General features: G+C 33.9%; 1 protein-coding gene across 1 annotated transcript; it reads right to left on the bottom strand.

Moving 5' to 3' along the window:
* Nucleotides 1–2,414: 2,414 nt before the first annotated feature.
* On the bottom strand, nucleotides 2,415–25,493 carry LOC126890611 (beta-1,3-glucan-binding protein-like). The gene is made up of 5 exons (XM_050659693.1): nucleotides 25,238–25,493; nucleotides 18,216–18,358; nucleotides 8,795–8,958; nucleotides 6,776–6,985; nucleotides 2,415–2,860 (listed from the first exon to the last, which is right to left on the bottom strand). Exons 1-5 carry the CDS (start codon nucleotides 25,430–25,432, stop codon nucleotides 2,454–2,456), a joined length of 1,119 nt encoding a protein of 372 aa, XP_050515650.1. The 5' UTR covers nucleotides 25,433–25,493; the 3' UTR covers nucleotides 2,415–2,453.
* Nucleotides 25,494–27,725: the final 2,232 nt, after the last annotated feature.

Raw genomic sequence — 27,725 nt, 5'->3', positions numbered from 1 at the left:
GAGTGGTTTGTTAGTTCAGTAAGCCTGACCTGAATCCTGCCTAATAAGTAGGTAAACAAACCAAATTATTTCTCAAGTAAAAAAACAGTGGTAATAAACCTACCTGTAGAAACGTGTATATAAAACTTTTTCCATACTGTACATACATATTTCAATAAAGTTTAATGATATTTAGTCCAGAAAGCCACTGCGCATCCGCTAGGAAAAATATTCTAATTCGGATTTTTTGCACAATCTTACTCAAAAAGGACTCCTTTTAAGAGGAAACAGTAGCGATCAACAGGTAGCGAAAACGCGTTCCAAGATTGCGGCTGTAACTTTGAATATTTTTTCGAGATATTTGGCACACGTATTCGTAATATAATAAAGAATGGCGGTACAGAGCCCAATTTGAAAAATATATTAATATGTGAAAATTACTCTGTAATTAAATACAATATTAAAAAAACGAGCCTGTACCGCCATTAAGAAGAACAAAAAAATACACTTTCTTCAAATAAACTTTTTTATCCGATGTCTAGATTTTGTGTCATTTTGGAACTACTAAAATTTTTTATTTCATTAGTAGTTCCAAAATGACACAAAATCTAGGCATCGGATAAAAAAGTTTATTTGAAGAAAGTGTATTTTTTTGTTTTTCTTAATGGCGGTACAGGCTCGTTTTTTTAATATTGTATTTAATTACAGAGTAATTTCCACATATTAATATATTTTTCAAATTGGCTCTGTACCGCCATTCTTTATTATATTACTAATACGTGTGCCAAATATCTCGAAAAAATATTCAAAATTACAGCCGCAATCTTGGAACGCGTTTTGGCTACCTGTTGATCGCTACTGTATCACCTTAACAAATTTCCATGTTGCCAGGACCAAAAGGTGGTCAAAAATTTTTTAAACGTTTTTTTTTTTGTTTTTTTCCTAAAATTGTTTTTATTGCATGGAAAAATTTTTTTTTAGGTTTTTTGGATCATTCCAAACTGAAAAGGTCTTTAGTGACTTTTTTCTAAAAATGATAGTTTTTGACATATAAGCGATTAAAAATTGAAATATTGCAAAATCGGCCATTTTTAACCCTCAAAGACTATGTGAAAAACTGAAAATTTGAATGTTGCCAAGGTAGGTAGATATTCTTTAAACATCGATTGATGAAATCCCGAAGAGTTTTTTGCAATACAATATTCAAAACTCCTTTGTTTTTTAATTGCGAATCAAGCGTGCGCGACACTATTTTCCACCGACAGTATGGTGCAAATGAAAGGAATAAATTCGTTATTTCGAAAATCGGCGACTTTAAGGAAAAATCCCGAAACAGGTCGATTTTTATTTTTAAGTTATGATATTGCGGCATATACTAGTGACGTCATCCGTCTGGGCGTGATGACGTAATCGATGATTTTTTAAATGAGAATAGGGGTCGTGTGGTAGCTCGTTTGAAAGGTTCTTCAATTCTCCATCAAGTAATGTAAACATTTATATAATTTTTTATACAGGGTGTCCTTCTACTTCTTTTTTTGTCAAATAATTTAATTTAATAAAAATTTTTTGGACACCCTGTATAAATAATTATGTAAATGTTTATATTAATGAATAGAGAATTGAAGAGCCTTTCAAATGAGCTAGCACACGACCCCTATTCTCATTTAAAAAAATCATCTATTACGTCATCACGTCCAGATGGATGAGGTCACTAGAATACCATATATGCCACAATATCATATTTTAAAATTAAAAACCGACCTGTTTCGGGATTTTTCCTTAAAGTAGCCGGTTTACGAAATAACGAATTTATTCCTTTCATTTGCATCATACTGTCGGTGGAAAATAGTGTCGTGCACGCTTGATTAGCAATTAAAAAACAAATGAGTTTTAAATATTGTATTGCAAAAAACTCTTCGGGATTTCATCAATCGATGTTTAAAGAATATCTACCTACCTTGGCAACATTCAAATTTTCAGCTTTTCACATAGTTTTTGAGGGTTAAAAATGGCCTATTTCGCAATTTTTCAATTTTTAATCGCTTATATGTCAAAAACTATCATTTTTAGAGAAAAGTCACTAAAGACCTTTTCTCTTTTGAATGATCCAAAAAACCTAAAAAAACTTTTTTCCGTGCAAAAAAAAATAATTTTAGGAAAAAAACAAAAAAAACGTTTAAAAAATTTTTGACCACTTTTTGGTCCTGGCAACATGCAAATTTGTTAAAAGGAGTCCTTTTTGAGTAAGATTGTGCAAAGAATCCGAATTAGAATATTTTTGCTAGCGGATGCGCAGTGGCTTTCTGGACTAATTGTAAATTGTAAATCAATAAAACAGTAAGGGTAATCATCGATATTATAAGTATATGGTTGTGACTTATTATCTGATGCTTGTTTTTTGAAATAACAATATTAGGAGATAATAAATTTCTAAATTATTTTTTTTTTCAATAAATTTATTTATTTTTAAATAATTACAAAGCCCAAACTCTTACGTAGTCAATCTTAAGGTGCGAATCATCTGTGTTTAATTTCCATGTAGGTTTCCATTGTCCGTTAGCTTTCCAGAAATTTGTCATTCCCTGACGGTAAGGTTCAGTACTGGTCCATGGTTTTTTTCCTGATTTATTATCAACATCATCAGGAAAGAAGTTTCCTCCAACGGCCAAATTGATCAATAGATGAAACTCTGCGTCAAATGGAGCCATCTTACTTCCATCCTTCCAGAGGTTCTGTTGTCCAGATGATTGGAGGTCGCCGAATTCCCAGAAACCTCCATTTGGTGGTGTTACGGTTCCAATTTCTTGATCATCGATGGAAAATTTTAAATGATCTGGTGTCCACTCTACTTGATATTTGTGATAAGCTTTGTCATACCCACCTGAAATGAAAGAAGATAGACTATAATGACCTCAGGATTATATCGAATTTATATGATAAGCAACGAGAAAAAGTACGTGTTAACGAACAGCTGTCAGAGGAAATTAAAATCAGACGTGGGGCGAGACAGGGATGCGTGTTGTCGCCAATTATTTTTAATGCCTACTCGAAAGAGACCTTGAAGAAAGCTTTTGAGGGTGAAGCAACTGGAATAAAGGTAAATGGAGTTCCCATTGACAACATTAGATATGCGGATAACACTGTCATCTTAGCCAAAATGATTGGGGATCTTCAGAGGTTGGTGACCAGAATAGCGGATAATGGACAAGAATACGGTCTAAAATGAACGTCAAGAAGACAAAATTTATGAGAATATCGAAAATTCAGAGAAATAACGAGAATGTCTTCATAAACGGAAACAATGTCGAACGAGTAGACCAATATGTATATCTTGTAACAATGATCAATCCCACAGGTGATTACTTCCAAGAAATCAAAATTAGAATAGGAAATACTAGAGCAAATTCTAACAAAATGAGAAAAGTGCTCTGCACAAGAGATTTGAAGTTGGAGGTAAGAGTTAGGTTGGCTAGGTGCTACGTTTTCTCGACTTTTTTACGAAATGGAAGCTTGGACCTTGAATGTGGACTCAACGGAAAAACTAGAATTATTCGAGCTGTGGATGTACAGAAGAATTCTGAAAATATCGTGGACAGAACACGTAACAAACAAAGAGGTTCTGAGAAAGATGAATAAAGAAATGGAAATCTTTAATACCAACAAAACAAGAAAATTAGAATATTTCGGAAATATTACACGTGGAGGGAGACACAACTTGATCCGATTGATTATGCAGGGAAATATTCAAGGAAAAAGAAGCGTGGGGAGATGTATATTAAAAATTTACGAGGAAAAAGTTTTCCTGTAGTTGGCTGTTATTACAAAAAACAAGTAAAATCCTTTCTAACTAGATTTCGATCGGATAACCGATCATCATCAGTGCTGACCTAAAATTAAGTATAACCTATTGACTAAGGTTTTAAAAAAGTTATAGGTTATACTCAAACGATGCTGACATCCTAACCACCAAAATACAAAAATATAAGGGTAAAAACCTTTAAAATCGATCCGTCTTGGAAGCATAGATTATAATTTTGAACTTGAACATGGATGCACAAAATATCACATGTATTCTGCTCGAAGTACCATTTGAGCTCAAATTGAGTTGTTCACATGTTGAATAGATGGTGGCAACTGGCGAATGATAACGAAAATCCTGAATGATGACATGAAAGAAATGAGAGTTCCACAGAAAGTTGAAATAATTACTTGTTAGTTATGTAGCCACTGGTGTAAAGCTTGTTCAAATTGAAAACAGTTACGACCATCACTCCATTGTGATGTGACAAATAACACAGGCCGACATGATTTTTGGTGTTTTGAGTTTGACAAGTGTCCTTAGCTAATACGGGTACGCTGATTCTGAATACGAATTCGGTTTAAGCCCATCACGTCAAAATTTTTCGCAAAATTAAAAAATCGTGTGAGATATTATCTACTAGCTCAACAAGTACCTTATTGATATTTTGTAAATTGTATTAAAATTATTTCTTTAAAATACTTGATAGATCGATAGAAACTATTTTAATACAATATGTGAATTTGACGTATGTTTTTGATGAAGACGAATTCAATCCTGATACAGACCAACCTCCAAAGTTCATCCAAGCTGACTAAAAGACTTAGTGAGAGACTTGGGCCTATCGAAGGATGCTGCACAAATCTAAGAATCACGATTGAAGGATAAAAAAATGTATTGGCTCTAGGTACCACATTTTCGTGGTATAGGCATCGCGAAAAAGATTTCGTGGAATATTTTTGTCAAGAGGGCTCACTGGTGTATTGTACTAATATTCCTGAAGTAGTCGAGAAACTGGGAGCTGATTACGATTCCACATCATGGCGGTTATTTATTGATTGTTCTAAGAGAAGTATGAAGGGTGTCTTGTTGCACAATAGTAATACTTATGCCTCAGTATCTGGAAACCACTCAAGTAAACCACTCTGTGCATCTCAAAGAAACATAATATGAGAATCCTGAGCAGTTCCGAAATAAAATAAAGTATAACGGATATTGTTGGCATTTCTATGAGATCTCAAAATAATATCCATGCTTTTGGGTCAGAAGTCTGGATTCACAAAGTATCCGTGTTTTTTGTGTGAGTGGGAGCACGAGCACGAAATATTTAGCTTACGTTAAGAAAGAATGGCCACAAAAAATGTGCAGCGTAATACTCTAGTACTCTAGTTGACCCAATGAGTTCCTTTTCCTCCTCTTCACATAAAGTTAGGATTGATGAAGTACTTTGTTAAAGCTTTAAATAAATAAGGTGACTACATTAAATACCTGAGCGACAAATTTTCTGGATTTTCTTAAGCTAAACTTTAAGAAGGAATTTTTGTAGGCCCTGAAATTCGAATCTTAAAATCAATCTGAAGCATGGAGTTCTTTCGTAGCAGTCGTAGACTGTTTCCTTGATCACAACAAGTCCCCAAACTATAAACAAATTGTAGCCAACATGGTCGAAAATTATAAAAACTGGGATGCAATATGAGTGTCAAGCTTCATTTTCTGGATTCCCACGTTGACAGAAGAAGAGCAGGGAGAGAGGTTCCATCAACATATAAAGGAGATGGAAAGACATGACCAAGGAAGATGGAAAATAATAATTAGGGCTAATTACTTCTGGACCTTGAAGAGAGAGAGAGAGAATTCCTAAGAAAACTACAAAACGCAGTTTTCACGGAAAAAGAAAAACGATTTTTTTTTTCAAAAAAACCAACGATTGTCTAAGGTAGGTTATACTGCATTGTTTGTGTATAAACAACTCAATTTTGCAGCTTAACTTTGTATTAAATAAAGTTTCAATAAATATTTAATCAGTATTTTTGGCAGTTTCTATGAAAAATTTCAAATACACTTTTCTTGAAAACCTGACGTGCTGGAAAAAAACTAAGCACATATTCGTGATCAGCACATCCCATTTACTATAGGACACCTATCAAACTTAAAAAACTTTTTCATGAAAATAAAAATGTAGGCTTGTGTAATCAATTAAAGTAAAATTAAACTTGATGTTATAGTTATGTGTTTAGAGAAGCTGTATTAAAATGCAGTCAAGTGATGTTTGTCCACGATGGAAGTAGGCAAACCACATTACACATGAAATTAATAACTATAAAAATCGATAATAAATCCTTTTGTGGCCACACCTAGGATTTAGAAACGCATTTTGTGTTGATTTAAATTTCTCAGTTACTGAAATTATTTAAATCACCAGTTGGTAGTTGTTGTAATTTGTGTAAGTGCAAGAAAACACCACCTTAGGGGTGGTAGAAGTGTAAAAATGTCTCAAATAATCCAAGGAGGATAAATTATTGAAAACCAGCTCAGACTCAGGTGATTAATTCATAAGGACCCCACAGGCTACCCGGAACCCCAAGGGTTTAAATCCAAACCGTCATAAGATGTAGCCAACGGTAGGGGGAGGGAAAGATGGACTGTAAGGTGTATATGAGATAACTAATGAGAGTGTAGCATGAACGGGCCCCAGAAACAAACAATAAGACTTGTTGATTTGGTTTTAGCATGACTGAGTGTTATTAACTGATATGTTATGGTAATGGCAAATTGAATAGATGGGGTGAAGGTGGTCATATTATGTAGAATTAAGGGAGAAAAACTGAATACAGATTAACATTTTTTTTGATAATGGGAATGTATGTGGATGATAATATCAGTAAATTAATATGTATCAAATAATTTTTTTCAGAGGAGCCGTCTCTAAAGTCCGAATAGCTATGATGATTGCCAACCTCCGTCGCGGAGATGGCACTTGAAGAAGAAGATACCCACCTGTTACGGTCTTTTCCCAGTGGGTTTTCATGAATTTATTATTTTTTGCATCGGGTCCCCAGTGCAGGGTACTAGCTACTAGATCTGCTCCAATATTTTGTCCACTGCCTTTTGCTATAAGCTCTCGATTTCCTCTGCTCTCCATTACATCGATTTCTCCAGATCTTGGCCAACCTCCATATACCCATTTACTTGGCAACAACCAAATGGCTAAAAAATATAACAATAAAGTAAAATAAAATTTCAAAATCTTTAGAGACATAAACAATCTTTTAATTTCGAATTTATTTAGCAATCAAGCCAAAAAGTACTGAATAATTAAATATTACAGAAATTATGTTGAAATTGTAAAATCTCGTCTTTACTATTATTTTTTAAGAGGTGTACCACTTTCAATAATCACAGGGCCGCCGCCAGAAAAAAAATTAAGGGAGGGTCAAAATCTTTAAGTCGCTATTCTATTCTAGAAATTAATGAAAGAACAAGAAAAATTTATATTTTAATAATCATATATAAAACAAAAAATTATTAATCGGTAAATAAAAACTGTAATCTCCTTCGATATTGACCAAATTTATCAATAAGATCTTAAGCTGTAATTATCCAGGGGGGTCGGCCGACCCTCCCTGACCCCCTTGCCGGCGGGCCTCAATAATCTCATACTTTTTCACAAGAATAGAGTTAATATGGAGAAAAATTATGGATATAGACTGTATTTAACATCGACAAGAAAATTGCAACCACATTATTATCCGCAAAAACAAAAACTGCATTGGAAAATTAAGGAATATAAAAGATCAAAAGTGCGACAAATTGAACATCAGACAGACCAATCGAAGAATACAAGTTTAATCGAAGAATACAATATAAGTTATCTAGAAATAAGCACTTGTCGAGTCGAGTCGAGTCGAGTTAAAATAATTGTAGTTTAGTCAAATACAACAACTAACAATACACTTTATAAAACAATATACAGAGAGAGTCTGTAATTTGGAATAAATTCAATATCTTAAATACTAATTGTTTTTTTAAAAAATGCTTAGACCCGTCGATTAGTATTTCAAATTGTCCTTTTTGACATACAATAATAATATATACAGGCTGTCCCAATTTAGAGATATGACGTCATGATTGATTTTCTTAAATGGCAACACTGTCATTTTGATAGCTATTGTGATAGGGCGTGAAGAGTTATACACAACTGCAAAATATTAAATTTTTATTCAGTACCATTTACAAGATAATAGAAAATAACAAAGTTATGTCTATAATCTGGATTAAATTCAATAATTAAAATACTAATTGTTTTTTTGAAAAATGCTCAGACCTGTCGATTAGTATTTCAAATTGTCATTTTTTACATACAAAATAATGTATACAGGGTGTCCCAATTTAGCGATATGACGTCATCGTTGATTTTCTTAAATGGCAACACTGTCATTTTGATGGCTATTGTGATAGGGTGTGAAAAGTTATACACAACTGCAAAATATTAAATTTTTATTCAGTACCATTTACAAGATAATAAAAAATAACAAAGTTATGAAAAACAAGTAATCACATAATAATTGAATTTAATTATTTCAATTAAGCAAATACTCATAATATTGCCCTCAATTATTGTCAAATTGTCAATGGGTAACGTTATGAGCATTTGCTTATTCGAAATAATTAAATTCAATTATTATTTAATTTCTTGTTCTTCATAACTTTGTTATTTTTTATTATCTTGTAAATGGTAGGGAATAAAAATTTGAAACACACCCTATCAAAATAGCTATCAAAATGACAGTGTTACCATTTAAGAAAATCAACGATCGCGTCATATCTCTAAATTGGGACACCCTGTATACATTATTATTGTATGTAAAAAAGGACAATTTGAAATACTAATTGACGGGTCCGAGCATTTTCCAAAAAAACAATTAGTATTTGAGATATTGAATTTATTCCAAATTACAGACTCTCTGTATGTATGTATAAAATGACACTTAAGAGTTTTCTTCTGTTTATACATACCTGGCCATAACCAGTCTCCAGAAGGATTTTTAGCACTAATTTCAACTTTACCATATTTAAACGAAAAAGAGTTTAAAGTTCGAATACGAGCACTTTTTACTGGATTGAGTATGGCATTAGCTGAACCTGTTCTTTTGCAACCTTCATTGTCGTTATTTGTACACCTAAAATAGAAAATATGTTATATTATATTTATATTATATTTTATAGTATGTAATTTTAGTATCCCCGTGTGGGATGCGGGCCGCTTAGTAGAATACACCCACAGGATCTCCTACTAGTCGTAAGAGGCGATTACAGGAGCAGCTGACCGCTGTCCCTCCCTAACATTCCATCTCAACCTTACCCATTATCTCTATCCTCAAACCTATCTCATCCACACCCCGAGTGACGAATGAGTCCTATTGACCGTATTGGAGTGGGAGGGGTCCACTTTGCGTGGGGGGTGTGTATGGCATATTGTCGCACACCCTACACACAAACTGCGTAACCTGCGCCTCTCCCCATTCAAACACTCCTAATTTCCCGCTACCAACCCGCACTGGCCAGCGTGGTAGTGAAATGGCTAATTTTCCCCCGTAAATGACATGACACAAACTAGAAAAAGGCCCTTAGTCCCCGGCGGCCCAACGGTCCCTGGTGATGGTAGCCACCAGATCGGGCCAAGGGCAGAGGGTGCAAAGAATCACCGGGATAGACACGGCTACCATGGACAACGAACATTGCATATTGCCACTTATAACGTAAGAACGCTTGCAACTGAAGATAAGCTCATTGAATTACAGAAAGAACTTAACTGCATAAAATGGGATGTACTGGGACTTTCCGAAATACGAAGAAAAGGAGAAAACCAATTAGTTTTAAAATCAGGGCATCTGTTACATTCCATTGGAGAAGACGATAAGGCAGTTGGCGGCGTAGGTTTTCTCGTCCACAAGAAACACCTAGATAAAATTATAAAAATAGATAGTGTAAGCTCAAGAGTTGTGTATCTCATACTAAAATTGAACAAGAGATGCTCTATTCAAATTATCCAAGTATATGCACCCACGACGAGTCATAGCGATGAAGAAATAGAAAACTTTTATGAAGATATAAATAGAGCTATGGAAAAAGATAAAACCCACCACCTAATCTTAATGGGCGATTTTAACGCTAAACTTGGATATAAAGAAGATAACGCAGAAGTGGCTATGGGCTTATTTGGATATGGTGAGCGAAATGATAGAGGAGGTATGCTACTAAATTTTTTGTTGCATCATCGGCTATACGTGATGAACACATTTTTCAAAAAGAACCAACAACGTAAGTGGACGTGGGCTAGTCCAGATGGCATAACAAAAAACGAAATTGATTTCATCATCACAAACAGAAAAAATATTATCCAAGATGTTACAGTAATCAATAAAATCACTGTTGGGAGTGACCATCGGTTGGTTGGAGCAAAAATATTGATCAACATTAGACAAGAGAGGACAGCAATGATAACAGAGAGGCATTCTAATAAATGGGAATCGATAGAAGATAGTGTAGCTTATCAGAATCTCATAACTTCAGAACTGAAAGAAGTTGAACATCTAAATGAAAATGCATTAGATATAGAGGTGACAAACATGCGAATAAACAGTGCGATTCGAAACGCTCATAGCAAATATAAGGAAAAAAGAAAAAACAAGATAGATAAACTTACTCAAGCTACTAAAGACCTTATAAACAAAAGAAGAGAATTGAAAAACAAATACACAGATAATTTTGCAGCACTTAGACAGTTAAACAAAGATATCACAAAATCCATTCGAAAAGATGTCAGAAATTACAACACTGAACACATAACTCAAGCCATTGATAAAAATAAGAGTTTAAAGGTACTGCGCCGACAAATGACTGAAGGATCGAAAAATATTTCTAAACTTGTAAATAAAAAAGGAGAAATAACAACAAATAAGGAAGATATTTTAAAAATTGCTCAAGATTTTTACTCAGAATTGTATAAGCGAGAAGAACTTCCAGATCTTGATCAAAGTCAAATACCAAAAGTTCAAAATGTAGGCTCAGAAGACATGCCAGATATCACAACAGAGGAAATAAAATCAGCTCTCTCGGAGATGAAAAACAATAAATCACCTGGAGAAGATGGGATAGTCATTGAACACATCAAAGAAGGAGGAGAAACGTTAATAAATGTGTTGAAAAAGATGTTCAATGTTTGTTTGACAAGAGGCGTAACCCCCTCTCAGTGGCATAATGCAATAATAACCATAATGCATAAAAAAGGTGACATGTCAGATCTGAAGAACTACAGACCTATTAGTTTGCTCTCCCATACATACAAACTATTCATGAAGATAATAACAAAACGGCTTGTGAACAAACTGGATAGTTACCAACCTTGTGAACAGGCTGGGTTCCGCTCCAGATACGGAACAAACGATCATCTACAAGTTATAAAAACGCTAATAGAAAAGTGCACAGAGTATAACAAGCCTATCTTTCTTATATTCGTGGATTATGAAAAGGCGTTCGATACTATAGATCATCATAAAATGCTTCGAGCATTGGCGGACTGCCGCATTGACTACCGATATATCGCCTTGATTAAAAGTATCTACGAAACTGGTACAGCTTGTGTTCGACTTCATGAAGATAGCAAGAAATTTAGAATAGAACGTGGAATTAGACAGGGTGATACTATCTACCCGAAATTGTTTACAGCTGTTCTTGAATATATGTTGAAGCAAATGGAAGGAGAGGATAATATGGAAATCAATATAAACGGGGAGGATCTGAACCACCTAAGATTTGCCGATGACATCGTTTTAATATCTGATAGAGTTGATAAAGCTACAAAAATGCTGCACACGCTCTATAAAGTGTCAAAAACAATTGGTCTTAAAATTAACACCTCAAAGACAAAATTTATGACCAACCTTGTAGTCAGCGATAAAATTCAGATTAAGAGTCATAGCATCGACCAAGTAATAGCTTACAAATATCTAGGCATGAGATTCGCTTAGGCCGAGATAACCAGACAACTGAAATACAAAGAAGGATAGGTCTCACATGGGCTGCCTTCGGTAGATTAAATAACATTTTCAAGTCTAATATTCCAGTTTGTTTAAAAAGAAAGGTTTTTGACCAGTGTGTTTTGCCGGTTCTTACATATGGTGCAGAAACACTAACTCTGACAAAAAGAACAATAAATAAAATAAGAGTTACACAACGCGCTATGGAAAGATCAATGTTAGGTATTACCATTAGAGATAAAGTACCAAACCTAGAAATAAGAAGAAGAACAGGAGTCACGGAGGCAGTTGAAAGAATAGCCATGGCTAAATGGGCTTGGGCAGGACATGTTGCCAGACTGACGGATGACAGATGGACCAAAAAGATTCTGGAATGGCGACCAAGGCAGGAGGCATATCGAAGCAGAGGACGACCACCGACTAGATGGACGGATGATATCAAGCGCATCACCACAAATTGGATGCAAGAAGCTCAAGATAGAAATAGGTGGAAATTTTTACGGGAGGCCTACGTTCAGCAGTGGACAAATATAGGCTAGTTGATGATGATGATGATGAATTTTAGTGTCCCTAGTGTGTTATAGGAGAAAACCTGTTTGGTTTGCTACAATTTCTGGTAGTAAAAAAGGTTTCATCGTCCCTTGAATTATATCATAATTAACAATGGCGTTACAACTCTTCGTGAGTCTTTGCTGCGTTTACTATTACCTTCCATGTTTGTCGATCCTGTGCCAATATTTCCCATGTCTCACTCCTATTTTCTCCGGATCCTGTCTTACTGCATCTATCCGCCTTTATTTAGATCGTCATGTAGACCTTTTTACGCGTATCACATGTCCTGTTCATCTTAGTGTATTGACTTTTATTATATTTCCCTTTTTTCTTTTCCGAAGGGAGACTCGTTGTAGTGTTTGCGCCTCCATTCGTTTGTCCCGCTATCTCTGCAAGAGACATATCACTGGAAGAATTTTACGTTCCCACACCAGCAATTTATTTACTTCTCTTTTTGTTAGCGTCCATGTTTCGCTTCCATACTCAACTGCTGATCGTATTATGGTCTAGTATATCTGGATTTTTGCACCTCGTTAGAGAAGCTTTGACTTCATTAGATGTTGCATTATTGTTGTTTTGTCTTCATTTATTTTTTAGACCGATATTTATTGCAGCTTCTTCAATGATATTATTTATGTATTCTCTGATATTTTATAAAAGAGTATTTTGCTGCAGGTTTACGTTAAACCACCTGGTTTGTCTTTTATCTTTTAATTTGCCTCTAATCTTTTAATTACTGCTTCTACTTCAATTTTGATTATGTCAGGTCTTTTCTCAATAGCGGTACCTTTTTTATTTTTGTCCACATTTGCCCCCATTATTAATTTTCTACAATAATATTTCCATCTATTTAATACGTCATGTTCAGCGGAGTAGTATTCTGTTCTCACCTTTGATAGTATTGTGATTTTGTGCAAAGTTACCGGGACTACGGTCACTCTACCATAAAATTTTAAATAAAATTTAGTTGGGTGTAGAATATCATTGTTGCGAATATTTTTGTTATATTATTATCAACAATATTTTAATAATAAAATTCATCACAGCTATTCAATAAATTTACCTGCCAGTTTAATAACTATAATATCTATACGCTCCTAACTGCGATAAGTATTAATGGTAGGGGAACCCAAGCATGGATTTTTACAATTTCTCGAGTGCGTCAGAAAATCACATGGGGAGAAACCTTGTGCCCTGTAAATTTACCCCTACCATATATGGGTTCTTAATACAGGGGCTTGCGTTGGGGCCACTCCGAAAAAAAGGAATTCACTTAAAACAACTCGAAAACGTCAGATTAAGACAAGGTAAATTAAGTAAACCAAGAACAGTGAATCTATGTTTCAAAAATCTGACGATTTGAGCGGGCTTAAGGAAACTGGTGAGTCACAAAGTTTCACAAAAAAAAGCGAATATTTCTCGAAATTAACATCAAACAAACTGAAGTAGATAATGGAGTAGAAGCTCCAACTATAGAGGAAGTTCTCGAAGCTGTTAAGGCCCAGAAAAACAATAAAGCTCCGGGAGTTGACGAAATACCGGCAGAACTGTATAAGGTAGGTGGCGACCACTTAGCAAGTCACATCCACGCGCTTATCAAAGACATATGGCAAGAAGAGAAAATACCCGACGGCTGTAAGAACAGCATAGTACGCCCGATCAGGGCCCCCGTAAGGGTTACTGGCGCCTGTGTGCAAAAAATATTTTGGCGCCCCTTAAGGCATTTTGAATCATGCTTTTTTATTTATTTTTTTTTGAAGGTAGGTAGGTAGGTGCTTGAAATATAGCACTGAACTTACTCATGGTAAAATATTCCAAAACTTCCGAATTTTAAATAACTTAAATTTTTCATACAAATAGCAAACATGTCAAAGAAAAAAGTGGTATCGTGCCGATGAGTGCTTTTGCTCTGGATTTGAGTTTCACCCCTTCTCGGAGGTGAAAAAACATATGTTCAAAAAAGTCCGGAATTGAATAAAATCACTAATTTTAAGTAACTTTTGTTCTATAGAAATTTTTTACTAAGTCAATACTTTTCGAGTTATCTGCGAGTACAATCCGACAAGTGAGAACTGGCGGCTGACCTTCTCGTATTGTGTATTTCTCGCTGTCGCTCAAGGTCACATGCTAGTTATTGCTTGTCGGATTGTAAATAAGTCCATTTTTTAACACAAAAAGAAAAAAAAAACACGTTTTTATAGGTTTTTCGCAAATAAATATAAAAGAAAGTATTTTATAGAAAAAATATTGCTAGCAAAAATATAGCTTATAAAAAGTGAGAAGAATGGTATATAGATCAAGTCTGTAGACCCGATAGAAGCAGAGTTGTAGCTAATGAAAAGTAAGTTCTTAATCGTCAAAGTCCAAATCGAATATTAAAAGAAGTTTTATTTTTTAGTTTCTAACATCAAAAGTAAGTATGTTACGCTAAAAATAATTGGTCCCTTGGTCCCAAAAAAGAAATTAATAGTTACTGCTTCACCACAAGTTACTTTACTTATGGCTATATGTATATTGTTTATAATATTATGATCTGAAGTAGGTACTGAAGTTTCATCGCTTCAAAGTGCTTATTTTTGAAAAGGCTGTAGTTCAAAGGACTTAAACGAGTCACTAATCACGAGTTTAGTAAATTTTGAACAGCCATATCTTAACCAGTTTTGGTCTTACAAGAAAACAAAAATCCAAAATATTCAGTTATTTTGAAAAAAAAAGAATTTTTTTCAAGATTAAAAAGTATTTTATTTTAAAACTAAATTTTTTCAACAATGTGCTCTTTGAACCGATGAAACTTACAGATCATATAAACGATACATAAAGTACTTAAATGGTAAAGTGGTCACGACTAATTTCATTTATGATGCTAATTAGAGGGTGATATTAATGATTTTTTTACCCAAAAAAGGGACAAATATTATTTTGAGATTAACTTACTTACTTTTGATGCTAGAAACTTTAATAAATAAATAAATAAATAAAGCTTTTTTCTGCTTCATATTTTGGTTATTTTACGTTGAAATATTCGATTAGGAATTTGACGAATAATAACCTTCTTTTCATTAGCTGCAACAGCATCTCTGTTTCTACTGGGTTTACAGACTTAATATACAAACAATTTTTTTGTCACTTTTTTTAAGCTATATTTTTGCGAAGAACATTTTTTTCGCTAAAATACTTACTTTTTGAGTTATTTGCGAAAAAACGTCTAAAACGGGTGTTTTTGTTGTTGAAAAATGAACATTTTCACTCGCAAATTACTTGAAAAGTATTGACTTAGGAAAAGACTCTATCGAACAAAAGTTGCTTAGAATTAGTCAGTTTGTCCAATTCCGGACGTGTTTTGAACGCATGTTTTTTCACCCCCGAGAAGGGGTGACACTCACCCCAGGGCAAAGCACACATCGGCACAATATGACTTAAAATCCACTGGTTCTTTAAAATCCACAGCAAAAATCGTGGGTAAATGGACTATTAGGTGTTTGTAGACTAAAATATCAAAATGATACAAACATAATAAAATTATAAAAAAAAATAAAAATGCCTGACTTCAGACATATTCTCGCAAATAGGAATCGGCAGTAACTGGATGATGTATTAATAAAATTTCGTGTGTATTTATACCTTCTTCTCCTTTATGTGCCGTCTCCGTATTCAGACGTTGGCCGTCATCATGTTTACAAGTTCCTTAAAGCTTTTTCTATCGGCTGTTGCGCGAAATAATTCGTCTTCTTATAGTTCCACACCATTGTCTAATATTACGCAACCATGAAAGTTTCTTTCGACCAATCTATCTCTTTCCCTCCACTTTTCCTTGTATTATAAGGAGAAGTAGATAGTATTTAGGTCCTCTAATTATATGGCCGAAATATTCTCTTTTTCTCCTATTTATACCTAATCCTATTTAATTTCTCAAGTTTTATTTTAAAATTAATTTTTGTTTTTTTTTGTTTGTTTTTGTTTGTTTTTTTTGCAATTTTTGACCCCGGCTTTTGGCGCCCTTAAAGGATGGCGCCCGTGTTCATTGCACACTTTGCACATATGATAGCGGGGGCCCTGTGCCCGATCTATAAAAAAGGAGACAAACTCCAGTGCAAAAACTACCGTGGAATCTCTCTACTATGTACAGCATATAAAGTCCTCACGTATATTATAAACCAGCGGCTCCAACCACTAGCAGAAAATATTATCAGACCAGCTTCCGACGGGGAAGATCGACACTGGATCAAATATTTACAGTCAAACAGATCTTGAGCAAATCATGGGAACACGGTATTGATGTTCACAACGTGTTTGTAGACTTTAAACAGGCATACAACTCAGTCAAAAGGAACAAACTATACTATATATTGGCTGAATTGGCATTACCACACAAGCTAATAAGACTCATTAAAGCCACAATAGATGAAACTCAGGCATGTGTACTAATACAAAACCACCAGACAGGATTTTTCAAAATTTCGCAGGGACTAAAGCAGGGAGATGGGCTGGCTTCAACATTGTTTAACCTGGCACTGGAGTATCCGGTCAGGCAAATGGAAACTGGATGAGGAAACCTACTGATCAACCGAACGGTTCAACTGGCCGCTTATGCCGATGATATTAATATTATCAGTAGAACATCAACAGGAGCACAGGAAACATACGCAGAGTTAAAAACACAAACAAAAATGCTAGGTCTGGAAATTAACTTAGAAAAAATAAAAATAATGACTCAGACGAGAAGAAATATAGTCCCACAAAACATATTCTACATGAAGATGACATTGAAACGGTTATAAAGTTTACATACCTGGGAGTAGAAATATATGCCGACGGATCACCAGATGGAGAAATACGGAAGAGAATAACGCAGGCAAAAAGAGCTTATTTTGCCCTCTCCCATATATTTCGGTCTAAAAGTGTCCACCGAAATACAAAGATGAGAATCTATAAAACTTTAATTCGATCAATAACATGCTATGGCAGTGAAGCTTGGGTCCTGAAAGAAACAGCCAAAAACAAACTCGGCATATTCGAAAGGAAAGTACTGAGGGTAATACTAGGACCTGTGAGGGAAAACGGAATCTTCAGAAGTCGATACAACAATGAACTTTATCAACTTTATAAGGAAGCACCCCTGTCAGACTTCATTAAAATACAAAAATTGCAATGGGCCGGACATGTGATAAGAATGGGAGAAGATAGGCTACCAAAAAGAGTACTGAATGCTAGAATGCAGGGAAAGAGACCGGTTGGAAAGCCAAGAAAGCTCTGGGAAAACACAGTAAACAGCATGCACAAGCCCTTTTAGGAGCCCGTGTATGGAGAAGAGCAGCCACAGACAAGCAAGGGTAGAGGCAAAAAATAAAGGAGGCCAAGCCTCAATTTGGGCTATACTGCCGTAGAAGAAGAAGAACATCAAACAAACTGGAAAATACGTGTTCAATACATTTTAAAAATCTGTCTAATGATACAAAAACACGACCTCCACGGAAGGGGGTGTGGTTTACTTTAAAATCTTAAATAGGTACCTCCATTTTTTATTACAGATTTGGATTTCTTACGTAAAAATAAGCAACTTTTATTCTAAACAATTTTTCGAATACACATTGACTGGCCATTTGGTTGCTTAAACCAGTGCTAATAAAACAAACACACACACACACACAATTTTTCGAATTATGGATAGATGGCGCAATAATAGAAAAAACGATGTTTGAAAATGGAAAACTAAATTAAAAAAATGGAAAATACCCATCAAAATTAAAAATTGAGCTTATTTTTTTTGGTTTTAGAACCTCATCTTCACAACCCAATATGTCCCCATGACACGTTACTATATTTAAATTATAAAAGTAGGTACTCACTTCTTTCCTAGATCAATAGTACCAGAATACAAGAATCCATCTCCTCCATGCTCATCGGCTACAAAAGTCGGTTTAATATGCAATTTTCCGTTTTCAGCATAGCTGTTACGTTTATCATCCGTATACCATTCGAATTCAAAGTTCTAAAAGATAAAAAAGTGAAAAAAAGAAAATGAATAATGATTATTCATTTTCTGCTACTACTAGTCCTACTACTACACATACTTATACTATTAGTAATTATTACCAGAGAACGGCAGTTCTCGTTAGTGGCGCACAATACCCCTACATGCGACACTATATACAGGGTGTTTCATTAATAATTGTCCATATAGTAACCGGAGAAACCTTAATACAAAATACGAAGATTTAACCTAAAACATTAAAATAAAATGTGGTTCCTTACTGAGTTACAGGGTGTTTTATCGAAAAATTTAAAAATTATTTTTGCTCAGCATTTTCGAACTATTCGACGTATCCTTTTCATACTTCGTAGGTAGTATAGGTACTGTACAAACCACTAAATTATGTTAAATAAACATTTCTTGGCTACTACGAGGCGTACGACGGGGGAGAGTGAATGGTTGACCCTTACCAAATTCTACGCCATTGGCGAAATTGCTATTTTAGTTCAATTTTTGGATTCTCCAATACTTTCTATGAAAATAATGTACTCTTCATTTGTAACGATAAAGGCATTAGTTTTCGAGATCTTTGAAGTTAAAAATGAAACGACACGGTTATTTTGATTAATGTATTGTGTCGCTTCATTTTTAATTTCAAATATCTCGAAAATTAATCATTTTATCGTTACGAATAAAGAGTATATTATTTACATAAAAAGTATTGCAAAATCAAAAAAATACTCTAAAATGGCAATTTCGTCAGTGGCGTAGAATTTGGGAAGGGTCAACCAGCCACTATCCCCTGTCGTACGCCTCTGGTAGTAGCTAGAAACGTTTATTTATCTTAATTTAGTAGGGTGCACAGTACCTACACTTTCTGCCAAGTATGATAGGGATACGCCAAATAGTTTTGAAGTACTGGGTACAAATAATTTTAAAATTTAATCATATGAATCATAATAACATAAATTAATCAAAATAACTGTGCCGTTTCATGTTTAACTTCAAATATCTCGAAAACGAATGACATTATCGTTACCAATGAGGAGTATATTATTTACGTAGAAAGTATTGTAGAATCTAAAAATAGCATTAAAATGGTAATTTTTCCAGTGGCGTAAAATTTTAGAAGGGTCAACCATTCGCCATCCCCTGTCGTACTCCTCTGGTAGTAGCTAGAAACGTTTGTTTATAATAATTTAGTAGGGTGTCTAGTAGTCGCACTTTCTGCCAAGTATGAAAAGGGTACGTCGAATAGTTTTAAAATTCTGAGCAAAAAAATTTTTAAATTTTTAGATAAAACACCCTGTAACTCAATAAGGAATTACATTTTATTTAAGTGTTTTAGGTTAAATCTTTGTATTTTGTGCTAAGGTTTCTCCAGTTACTATATGGACAATCATTAATGAAACACCCTGTATACACAAAATTTTAGATTTTCTAAATCTAACTGAATTAAAAATTGGGTCAAATCTCATCTTAAAGTTTAGTAAAAGACTCGCCCATCCATATGTTAACTCTCCATTTGGGTCCAAGGGTGTGGATTTTACGGCCCTTTCCATTTGGGGTCCGTTTTTCGTTCTCGTCCCCAAAACTCCCAAAAATTTAAGTCCGCTTTTTGCGGCTTCTGATAGTACATACTGATAATTACCTTTCTAACGAATGTCTAATTTTGAAAATCGGTTATACCATTCAAAAGTTACCGAGCTCAGAATTATGACTCAATTTTGATTTAAAAAAGGGAAAATGTTTGTGGATATGTAACTATGTATGTATGTGTGTGGGAAAGTTACACCGATCTGACTTTTTTTCTGTGTTGCAAGAGGGGGTCAGGGCTGATTCAGAACCGGTGTAGTTTGTAACTTGTGACCACCCATAAGTCAGCTATAGGGCTAGATAAATACAAAATCGCATATTTTTTAGGCGTATATATCTTAGGTTCAAGAATAGACAGAAAAATCGCAAATACACCAAATCAATAGTGTTAAGTTATGCTTTCAAATGGTGCTTAAGCGGTGAAGATCATACCTACACGCGGCTCATTATAGCCAAAAAACTGAAAAATTAAACTTTTGAAAATTTTGCTTTTTCGACAATTACTCAAAATTTCAACCTACGAATTGCGCCAATAACTGAGCGTTTGTAGGAGGATACTAGACGCGTCTAACGGTCTATACTTCATATCTAAGAAAATTCGAATTTATAATTTATAGGCTGTAACGGTCCACCCGTTATAATATCATTTTTAGCGCTTTAATCATATTTAAAATTATTTCCTTTTGATTGCTTAATTAAATTTCTCTAATTTTCTGGTAATTCTCCATTTAGAAATATTATTTTCTCTTATATTTTAAGAAAATTATTTATTTTTAATACGTCATCATTAAACCAATTTAAAACCATCTTTTGGATTTGTTGGATTGGCAGCGGCCCTCTGGTGGTCCACACTCTTTCGCGTTCTGTGAGCTTGACATCGTAGTCTTGGAAGGAGGGAGACGACACTTGACTGTTGGCTGTGGTTCGAATCGGTTATACAAATGGCGGGTTGATAATTTCAACTACTTAAATTATTTTTATTAAACAAGTTAATTTTCAAGTGAAAAGTTATCTGGAGTCTGCAGTATGGAAACATGTGTGTAACTCAACACCTCATGGAATCTGGATACGAATCACCCGCCATTTGGGAGAAACCATAATATGAAGTCGTAGCCCCTTATTTGACCACCTAGGGAATCCACTACAGCCACAGTCAAGTCATCATGGAAGTATGTCGATTTGGGAGCAACCTATGGGACATTCCAGTCCCATTTTTGTCATCTTTCTACCTGCACCTACAGGAAACATGGTTTAGCACCTCCTCTGGTGCTAATTTTATGGATTGTAGCATCAGACTTTACCTTGAAGTCTTTCGATGAAGGGATTGGTTTGGGAACATTTAAAGTTTGTGGTTTGAGTAATTATTGTGCTTATATTTCAGACATTTGGTTGACGTATTATGTTATTAATTATTTGGTTTCAGATCTAGTTACCTTTGTTTTTTATTTGACATATTTGTATATTAGAGTATTAGGTTCCCAAACTGTTGTATCTATGGTAAGTTACATGTGTGCACAAGGTAATCAGGCCTAGAAAATTAGGGTTTTATATTTTATTATTGGTTTGATATTTATTTTGTAACATTACTTGCTTGTTTCCCAAATATTTTATTATTTATTCGCTTTATTCCATTTGTTCGGTTAATTTAGGTCATCGTTTCGGTATTGTATCTTAGCTTCTTTTTTATAACTTTTATTAATTCATTTTGCTTAATTCATCATTGTATTTTCTCTTCGTCAGGCTTGTGCCTATTTATTTATATTACTTTTAATATTTGTCGGTTTTAATATAGTTGTACGTAGCAGGCGTACTATAAACATTTGGTAGAAGTCTCATGTGTGTTGTACCCTATGTATAAGTAAGAGGTATATAATTTTGTACATTCATATAACAGGACTGTTGATATATGATATATCATGTTTAACCATAACTTTTGTCATGTTAGAGTCACATTATATGCACTTTGTGTAACTCAGAGATTGTCAAAAATCTAGTAGCTATTTTTTTTTAATAAATGTTTATTTATTGTGCATATCATTTCTTATTATTCCTTATATTTACGTTTACTTACATATTTAATATATTTAATATTTGACAGCAGTGTAAAGTACCTGGGAGAGTGATCGAAGATCATTTTCTTGGCGCCCATCATTTGTTAGTTTTATTTAATTGGTTCTTCTTTAACACTTATTCATTTTTAAACATTTTCAGAACATTATTCTTATCTTAATATTTACCTTTTATAGTCATCATTACCTACTTTGAGCTACTGTTCTTCGACAGGCATGCAAATGAGCCGTATCCATCCTTGAGTGTCAAGTTGTTCTCTTGCATCTCTTGCTAGCCAACTCCATTCAGTTTTGCCTCTGACTCTTCATACTTTCTTTTTCCTTACTTCTGTTGGAGTATATCACTGTCTTTACATTCACTCCAACAGAAGTTTTTATTTGTTTCAAGGCTTCATAAGTATGATCAAATCTATTTCTTATGGGTTTTGTAACGGTTTTTCGAGCTCAATAATTTCTGTAATTCCTTCAGTTATCCTACTTAACCATAGATGCATCAGATACTACTTGTCAATACGTTTCGAACTCATGTTTAATGATCAAAATCGGTTAAACAGTTCAGAAGTTATCTAGGTCCAAAAGTATAATCCATTTAACCATTATCGCCGAAAATGTTTATGTAGTTGTAGTAGTTACGACGCTAAGTTTGATTGGCCAATCCGAGTTCATTTGCCGGCCATAATTATTAGGATGGCTGGGATATGAACTCGGATTGTCTTATCACAAGTCTAGTGTTGTAACTACTAGATCATTTGGGAGAGAATGCGACAAAGGCGACCATTTATAACGCTTTAACGTGTAATCGAGAAACATTTCATTCAACTTCATACATTTAATTTATAAAAAACTTTGAAAAACTCCTGATACAAGAATAAAAAATCGCTAAACGCCGTAAAAATGAGTGGCGCATACAATATTGCAGCTACAAAAGAGCTGATATAAATATTAAATGGCGCGAAAATGTATTTTCATTTTGATAACAAATAAAATTCTAGTTTTATTTTGAAAGATTTTTCCATAATATTTGCTAAATTTGAAGTAAAACGCGTCAAAAAAGAGTCTCAAACTAGAAACTGTATCAAATTAACAAAGCAAATATTATGGAAAAATCTTTCAAAATAAAACTAGAATTTTATTTTCCATCAAAATGAAAAAACATTTTCGCGCCACGTAATATTTATATCAGCTCTTTTGTAGATGGAATATTGTATGCGCCACTCATTTTTACGGCGTTTAGCGGTTTTTATTCTTGTTGCATTTCACTCTCCCGCTAGTAACTCTCAGTGGTTGATACGTTTAATAAATGAAAAACAAAAAAAAAAATGATGCAGCTAGGTTTTAAATCTACATCCTACCTCATAGTTTAGAGCTAGATGCACCTTCAACTAGATGGGCGCCTTCTTCGAGAGCCTACCTCTCTATTTGCATAAAAGTAAGAATACTGCGATGCTACGTCTTCTCTGTCATTTTTTATGGTGTTGAATCGTGAACCTTGCAGAATTTTGTATGTGCAGAAAATTGGCGCTTGAGCATTTGAACTTGAGCACAAAGCATTTGAGATGTGGCTATATGGGAGAATACTTAAAATCCGGTGGATTGACCGGGTGACAAATGAGGAGGTACTCAGAAGAGTAAAGAAGAACCTAGAGATACTGACCACCATCAAATTTCAACAGTTATGCGAACACATCAGACACATTATGCGAAATGTGTCCAGGTATGCCCTCCTACAAGCCAACCTGCAAGGATAAAAAAATATGTGGAAAGCGAGGTCCAGGAAGAAGAGCATCCTGGTTAAAGAACCTCAGAAGCTGGTTCAACACAACATCTGTGCAGATTTTCCGCGCTGATGCAGATAAGATACAGATTGCCATGATTATTGCCAATATTTGTAACGGAGAGACATATCAACAAGAAGAAGGCATTAAATATATGAATAACTAGCGAATTAAGGACACATGGGTAATTGATTTTTAGATAAATATAAAATGCAGATCTGCAAAATAAACATAATTTGGCTATTCCAAAATTTAAACATTTTTCACTTAAGCGTAAAAATTTCGGGGAAATGCTTTTTAAATGCATTTATTTTTTTCGAATCCTAAGAAAACTAGTAAGTATTTTTGAAAACTTTAAACGCAGAATGAAAGGTTACATTATTAACCCGCGAGTAGTCGCGCGGTGAGATAGAATCTCAATGTTTATCCTTTTTCGCGATAACTTGATGAAAAATTTTGCAATTTTCAAAAAATTTCGTAAGTGCCTCGAGGAAGGGTGTAGTAATGCGTAGAAATTTTTTTCTTCTTCTTTTTGTGGAATTTATGGCTTTGGGGAGAGCCAATTAGCTTTAACCCGCGAGTAGTCGCGCCGTTAGATAGAATCCCACATTTCATCCTTTTTCGTAATACAGTAAAACCTGTCAGTAACGGCCACTAAAAATGAAAGAACAATTGGCCGATATAGAAAGGTGGCCACTATTGCCAGTTTTTGTAGTCTACATATAATTGGTTTGGGAAATTTTTAAACTGGTCTTAGGACAGGTGGCCGATGGTGGCAGGTGGCCGTTAACACAGGTTTTACTGTACAGTAAAATTTGTCAGTAACGGCCACTAAAAATGAAAGAACTATTGGCCGATATAGAAAGGTGGACGGTAATACCAGTTTTTGTAGTCTAAATATAATTGGTTTGGGAAATTTTTAAACTGGCCGTTAGGACAGGTGGCCGATATTGGCAGGTGGCCGTTAACACAGGTTTTTTTAATAAAATTGTTAGAAATATATATTTTCAATATAAAAAGTAGATAAAAATAGTACAAAATAAAAATTTGTTTTAAATTCGTATTTTGAGATAGAATCTCACACGCGACTATCGACGTTACAGAAGTGAGCGCGACTACTTCCGGGTTAACGAGGACTGAAAGTCCCTGAAAACTTTTACAATATTTATTTGAATATGTTACAGGGTTGAAAAAAAAAGAGAACATTTAGTGTGATTTTTAATTTCAAATATCTCATTCACATGAAACTTTTTGTTTATTCTAAGGGACTTTCGGCCCTCGGTAATAATGTAATCTATCATTCTGCGTTTAAATTTTTCAAAAATACTTAATAGTTTTCTCAGGATTCGAAAAAAATTAGGTCGAAATTTTGCGCATACGCTCTTAATCATTGTAAATAATAATAAAACAAGAACCGCTTAGAAAGCAAATATAAATATATTATAATAAATACTTACTCCACCACCAGTTAAGGTTTGCTCATGATCCCATTTCGATAAGTCAAAAGAATCAAAATTGTCTTCAAAAATCAGTTGACCAGAACAAATACTTTTAGGGGCCTGTGAACCACTTGCAGTTGTCGCACTTTTTTTGCATTCAGAATTGACATTTTCAAATAATATCGCCGGAAAAACAAGAAATAGTATAATCATGTTTTCTGCTATTTTCCATATAATAATATTATGCTAAAATTCTATATTAGCTAACGCTTAAATACAAACGACTGAAGCGATAAATGAGTTGATGGGGAATTCTGTAGGGGTAACCAGGGAATCAATAAGTTACCTAAACTATAGTATAAGTACACATGTAAGAAATTTCAAATTCTTTGAACTGTGTACGTGGAAAGTACCTGAGTAAATAAATTATTATGGTATATTCGTATCGAGTTCAATACCACTTAAAATTCGTGTAATAGTGTAAAAATTAGTATAGGTAATTAGACCAGGGCGGATCTGTAAAAATATTAGTACATTTGGACGTTGAGAGGTGACTCAAATTTTTTTGCAGAAATTGCTTGAAAATCAATCAAATAATAATATTTGAGTTATCCTCCCTCTCAAAAAGTTCCGGAACATTGTTTAAATAATCAAAATGTCAAAAAAATTAAGGAAAAATTTGATTTTTTTCTTGGTTTTTTGATTATAACTTTAAAAGTATTCATTTCCGAGAAAAGTTGTACTAACATAAAAGTTGCGTAATTAAATTTCATATAATATAGAATTGGTTAAAAATTTAAAAAATAGTCACCTTTGTTGCAAAATAGCAATAATTGTGAAAAAAACATACAAAAACAAGTATTCGCATTTTACGTTTTTCAACCATTTATGCTACATTTAGGACCTTCATATTTCACCCTGAAAAACTATATGATACACTAAAATAATGCTGTAAATTTCATTAAAATCGGTTCAATAGACTTTGCTAAATAAATTTTGCAATCCACCTTTCGTAAAAAAAATTTATTTTTTCAAAATGTTACAGGACTGAAAATAAAGCAGATAGCAAGTTGAAAATTTTTTTGCGTATAGATGTGTACTGTACCTTTCATTTGCAATTTTACAATATTAAAATAGATTAACACCACGACGTCAGGATTTTTTTTTAAATAAACATTAATTATATTGGTGCTACGCGCAGGACAGCGGATAGTTTGCTCTGATTGGGCATTCCAATGACCTTTGATAATGATTGATACATTTTAATTTTTACTACATTTCGATATAAATAAATAAATTTGTTTATTGCAAAATAAAAACACATACTCTATCCTTTGAAATAACACTTTTATTAGCAAAAACTTTCTTTGTTCATATATTTTAACTTAAATAATAAAATTTTATTATTTTTAAGCATATGCAATTTTTTAAACAATATTTCACAAACAATAATAAAATTAGTTTGATTTTTGTGGAATTAAAATATTAAAATACAACAAAATATAGAGTAATAAAATAATATATTAGATAAAGATTGGAAGAAATTTTGGTGGAAATCAACTTGTGTGAATCGAACACCGCAGTCCTGCGCGTAGCACCAAAAATTCTTGTTTATTTCAAAAATTTTCTGACGCCGCGGTAATTAATCGATTTTAATTTTGAAAATTGCAAATGAAAGGCACAGTACACTTCTATAAGGAGAAAAAAATTCAACTTGCTATCTGCTTTATTTTCAGTCCTGTAACATTTTGAAAAAATGAATTTTTTTGCGAAAGCTGGATTGCAAAATTTATTTTGCAAAATCTATTGAACCGATCTTAATGAAATATACAGTATTGTTTTACTGTATCATATAGTTTTTCTGGGTGAAATATGAAGGTCCTAATTGTTGCATAAATGGTTGAAAAACGTAAAATGCGAATACTTGTTTTTGTATGGTTTTTTCGCAATTATTGCTATTTTGCAACTAGGGTGACTATTTTTTAAATTTTTAACCAATTCTATATTATAGGAAATTTAATTACGCAACTTTTATTTCAGTACAACTTTTCTCGGAAATGAAAACTTTTAAAGTTATAATCAAAAAACGAGGAAAAAAATCGAATTCTTCCTTCAATTTTTGACATTTTGATTATTTAAACAATGTTCCGGACCTTTTTGAGAGGGAGGATAACTCAAATATTATTATATGAATTATTTTCAAGCAATTTCTGCAAAAAAATTTGAGTCACCTCTCAACGTCCATCTCAAAACAGATGCGCCCTGGACTAAATAGTTAATCAAAAGTTCTTGAATACAAAACTAAAAGTTTCATGATAAAATTATTTAAAAAATATTAAAAGAGGTTGGCGGGCGATGACTGCAGGTGCGTAACAGAGGCCCCCAGCTTGAAGCTTGCGGGGTGGGGCCCAATCGGTCAGGGCCCCAATCGATCATGGGCCCCATCTTGTCGTCTGATATTAGGTACGGTCGGAAAAATGAAAGAATACCCATGACCGAACATATA

This window comes from Diabrotica virgifera, chromosome 8, assembly GCF_917563875.1.
Source record: "Diabrotica virgifera virgifera chromosome 8, PGI_DIABVI_V3a".
NCBI lineage: Eukaryota > Metazoa > Arthropoda > Insecta > Coleoptera > Chrysomelidae > Diabrotica > Diabrotica virgifera.
This window is presented reverse-complemented; position numbering and strand designations above follow the sequence as displayed.

Bases quoted from the DNA above. Each gene is read 5' to 3' on its own strand.
- LOC126890611 (XM_050659693.1), bottom strand. From the start codon at position 25,432: ATGATTATACTATTTCTTGTTTTTCCGGCGATATTATTTGAAAATGTC. The intron at 18,359-25,237 runs GTAAGTATTTAT...TTTATCTTTTAG, and splicing joins AAACCTTAACTGGTGGTGGA to AACTTTGAATTCGAATGGTA. The intron at 2,861-6,775 runs GTGGGTATCTTC...CTTTCATTTCAG, and splicing joins CTGGGAAAAGACCGTAACAG to GTGGGTATGACAAAGCTTAT.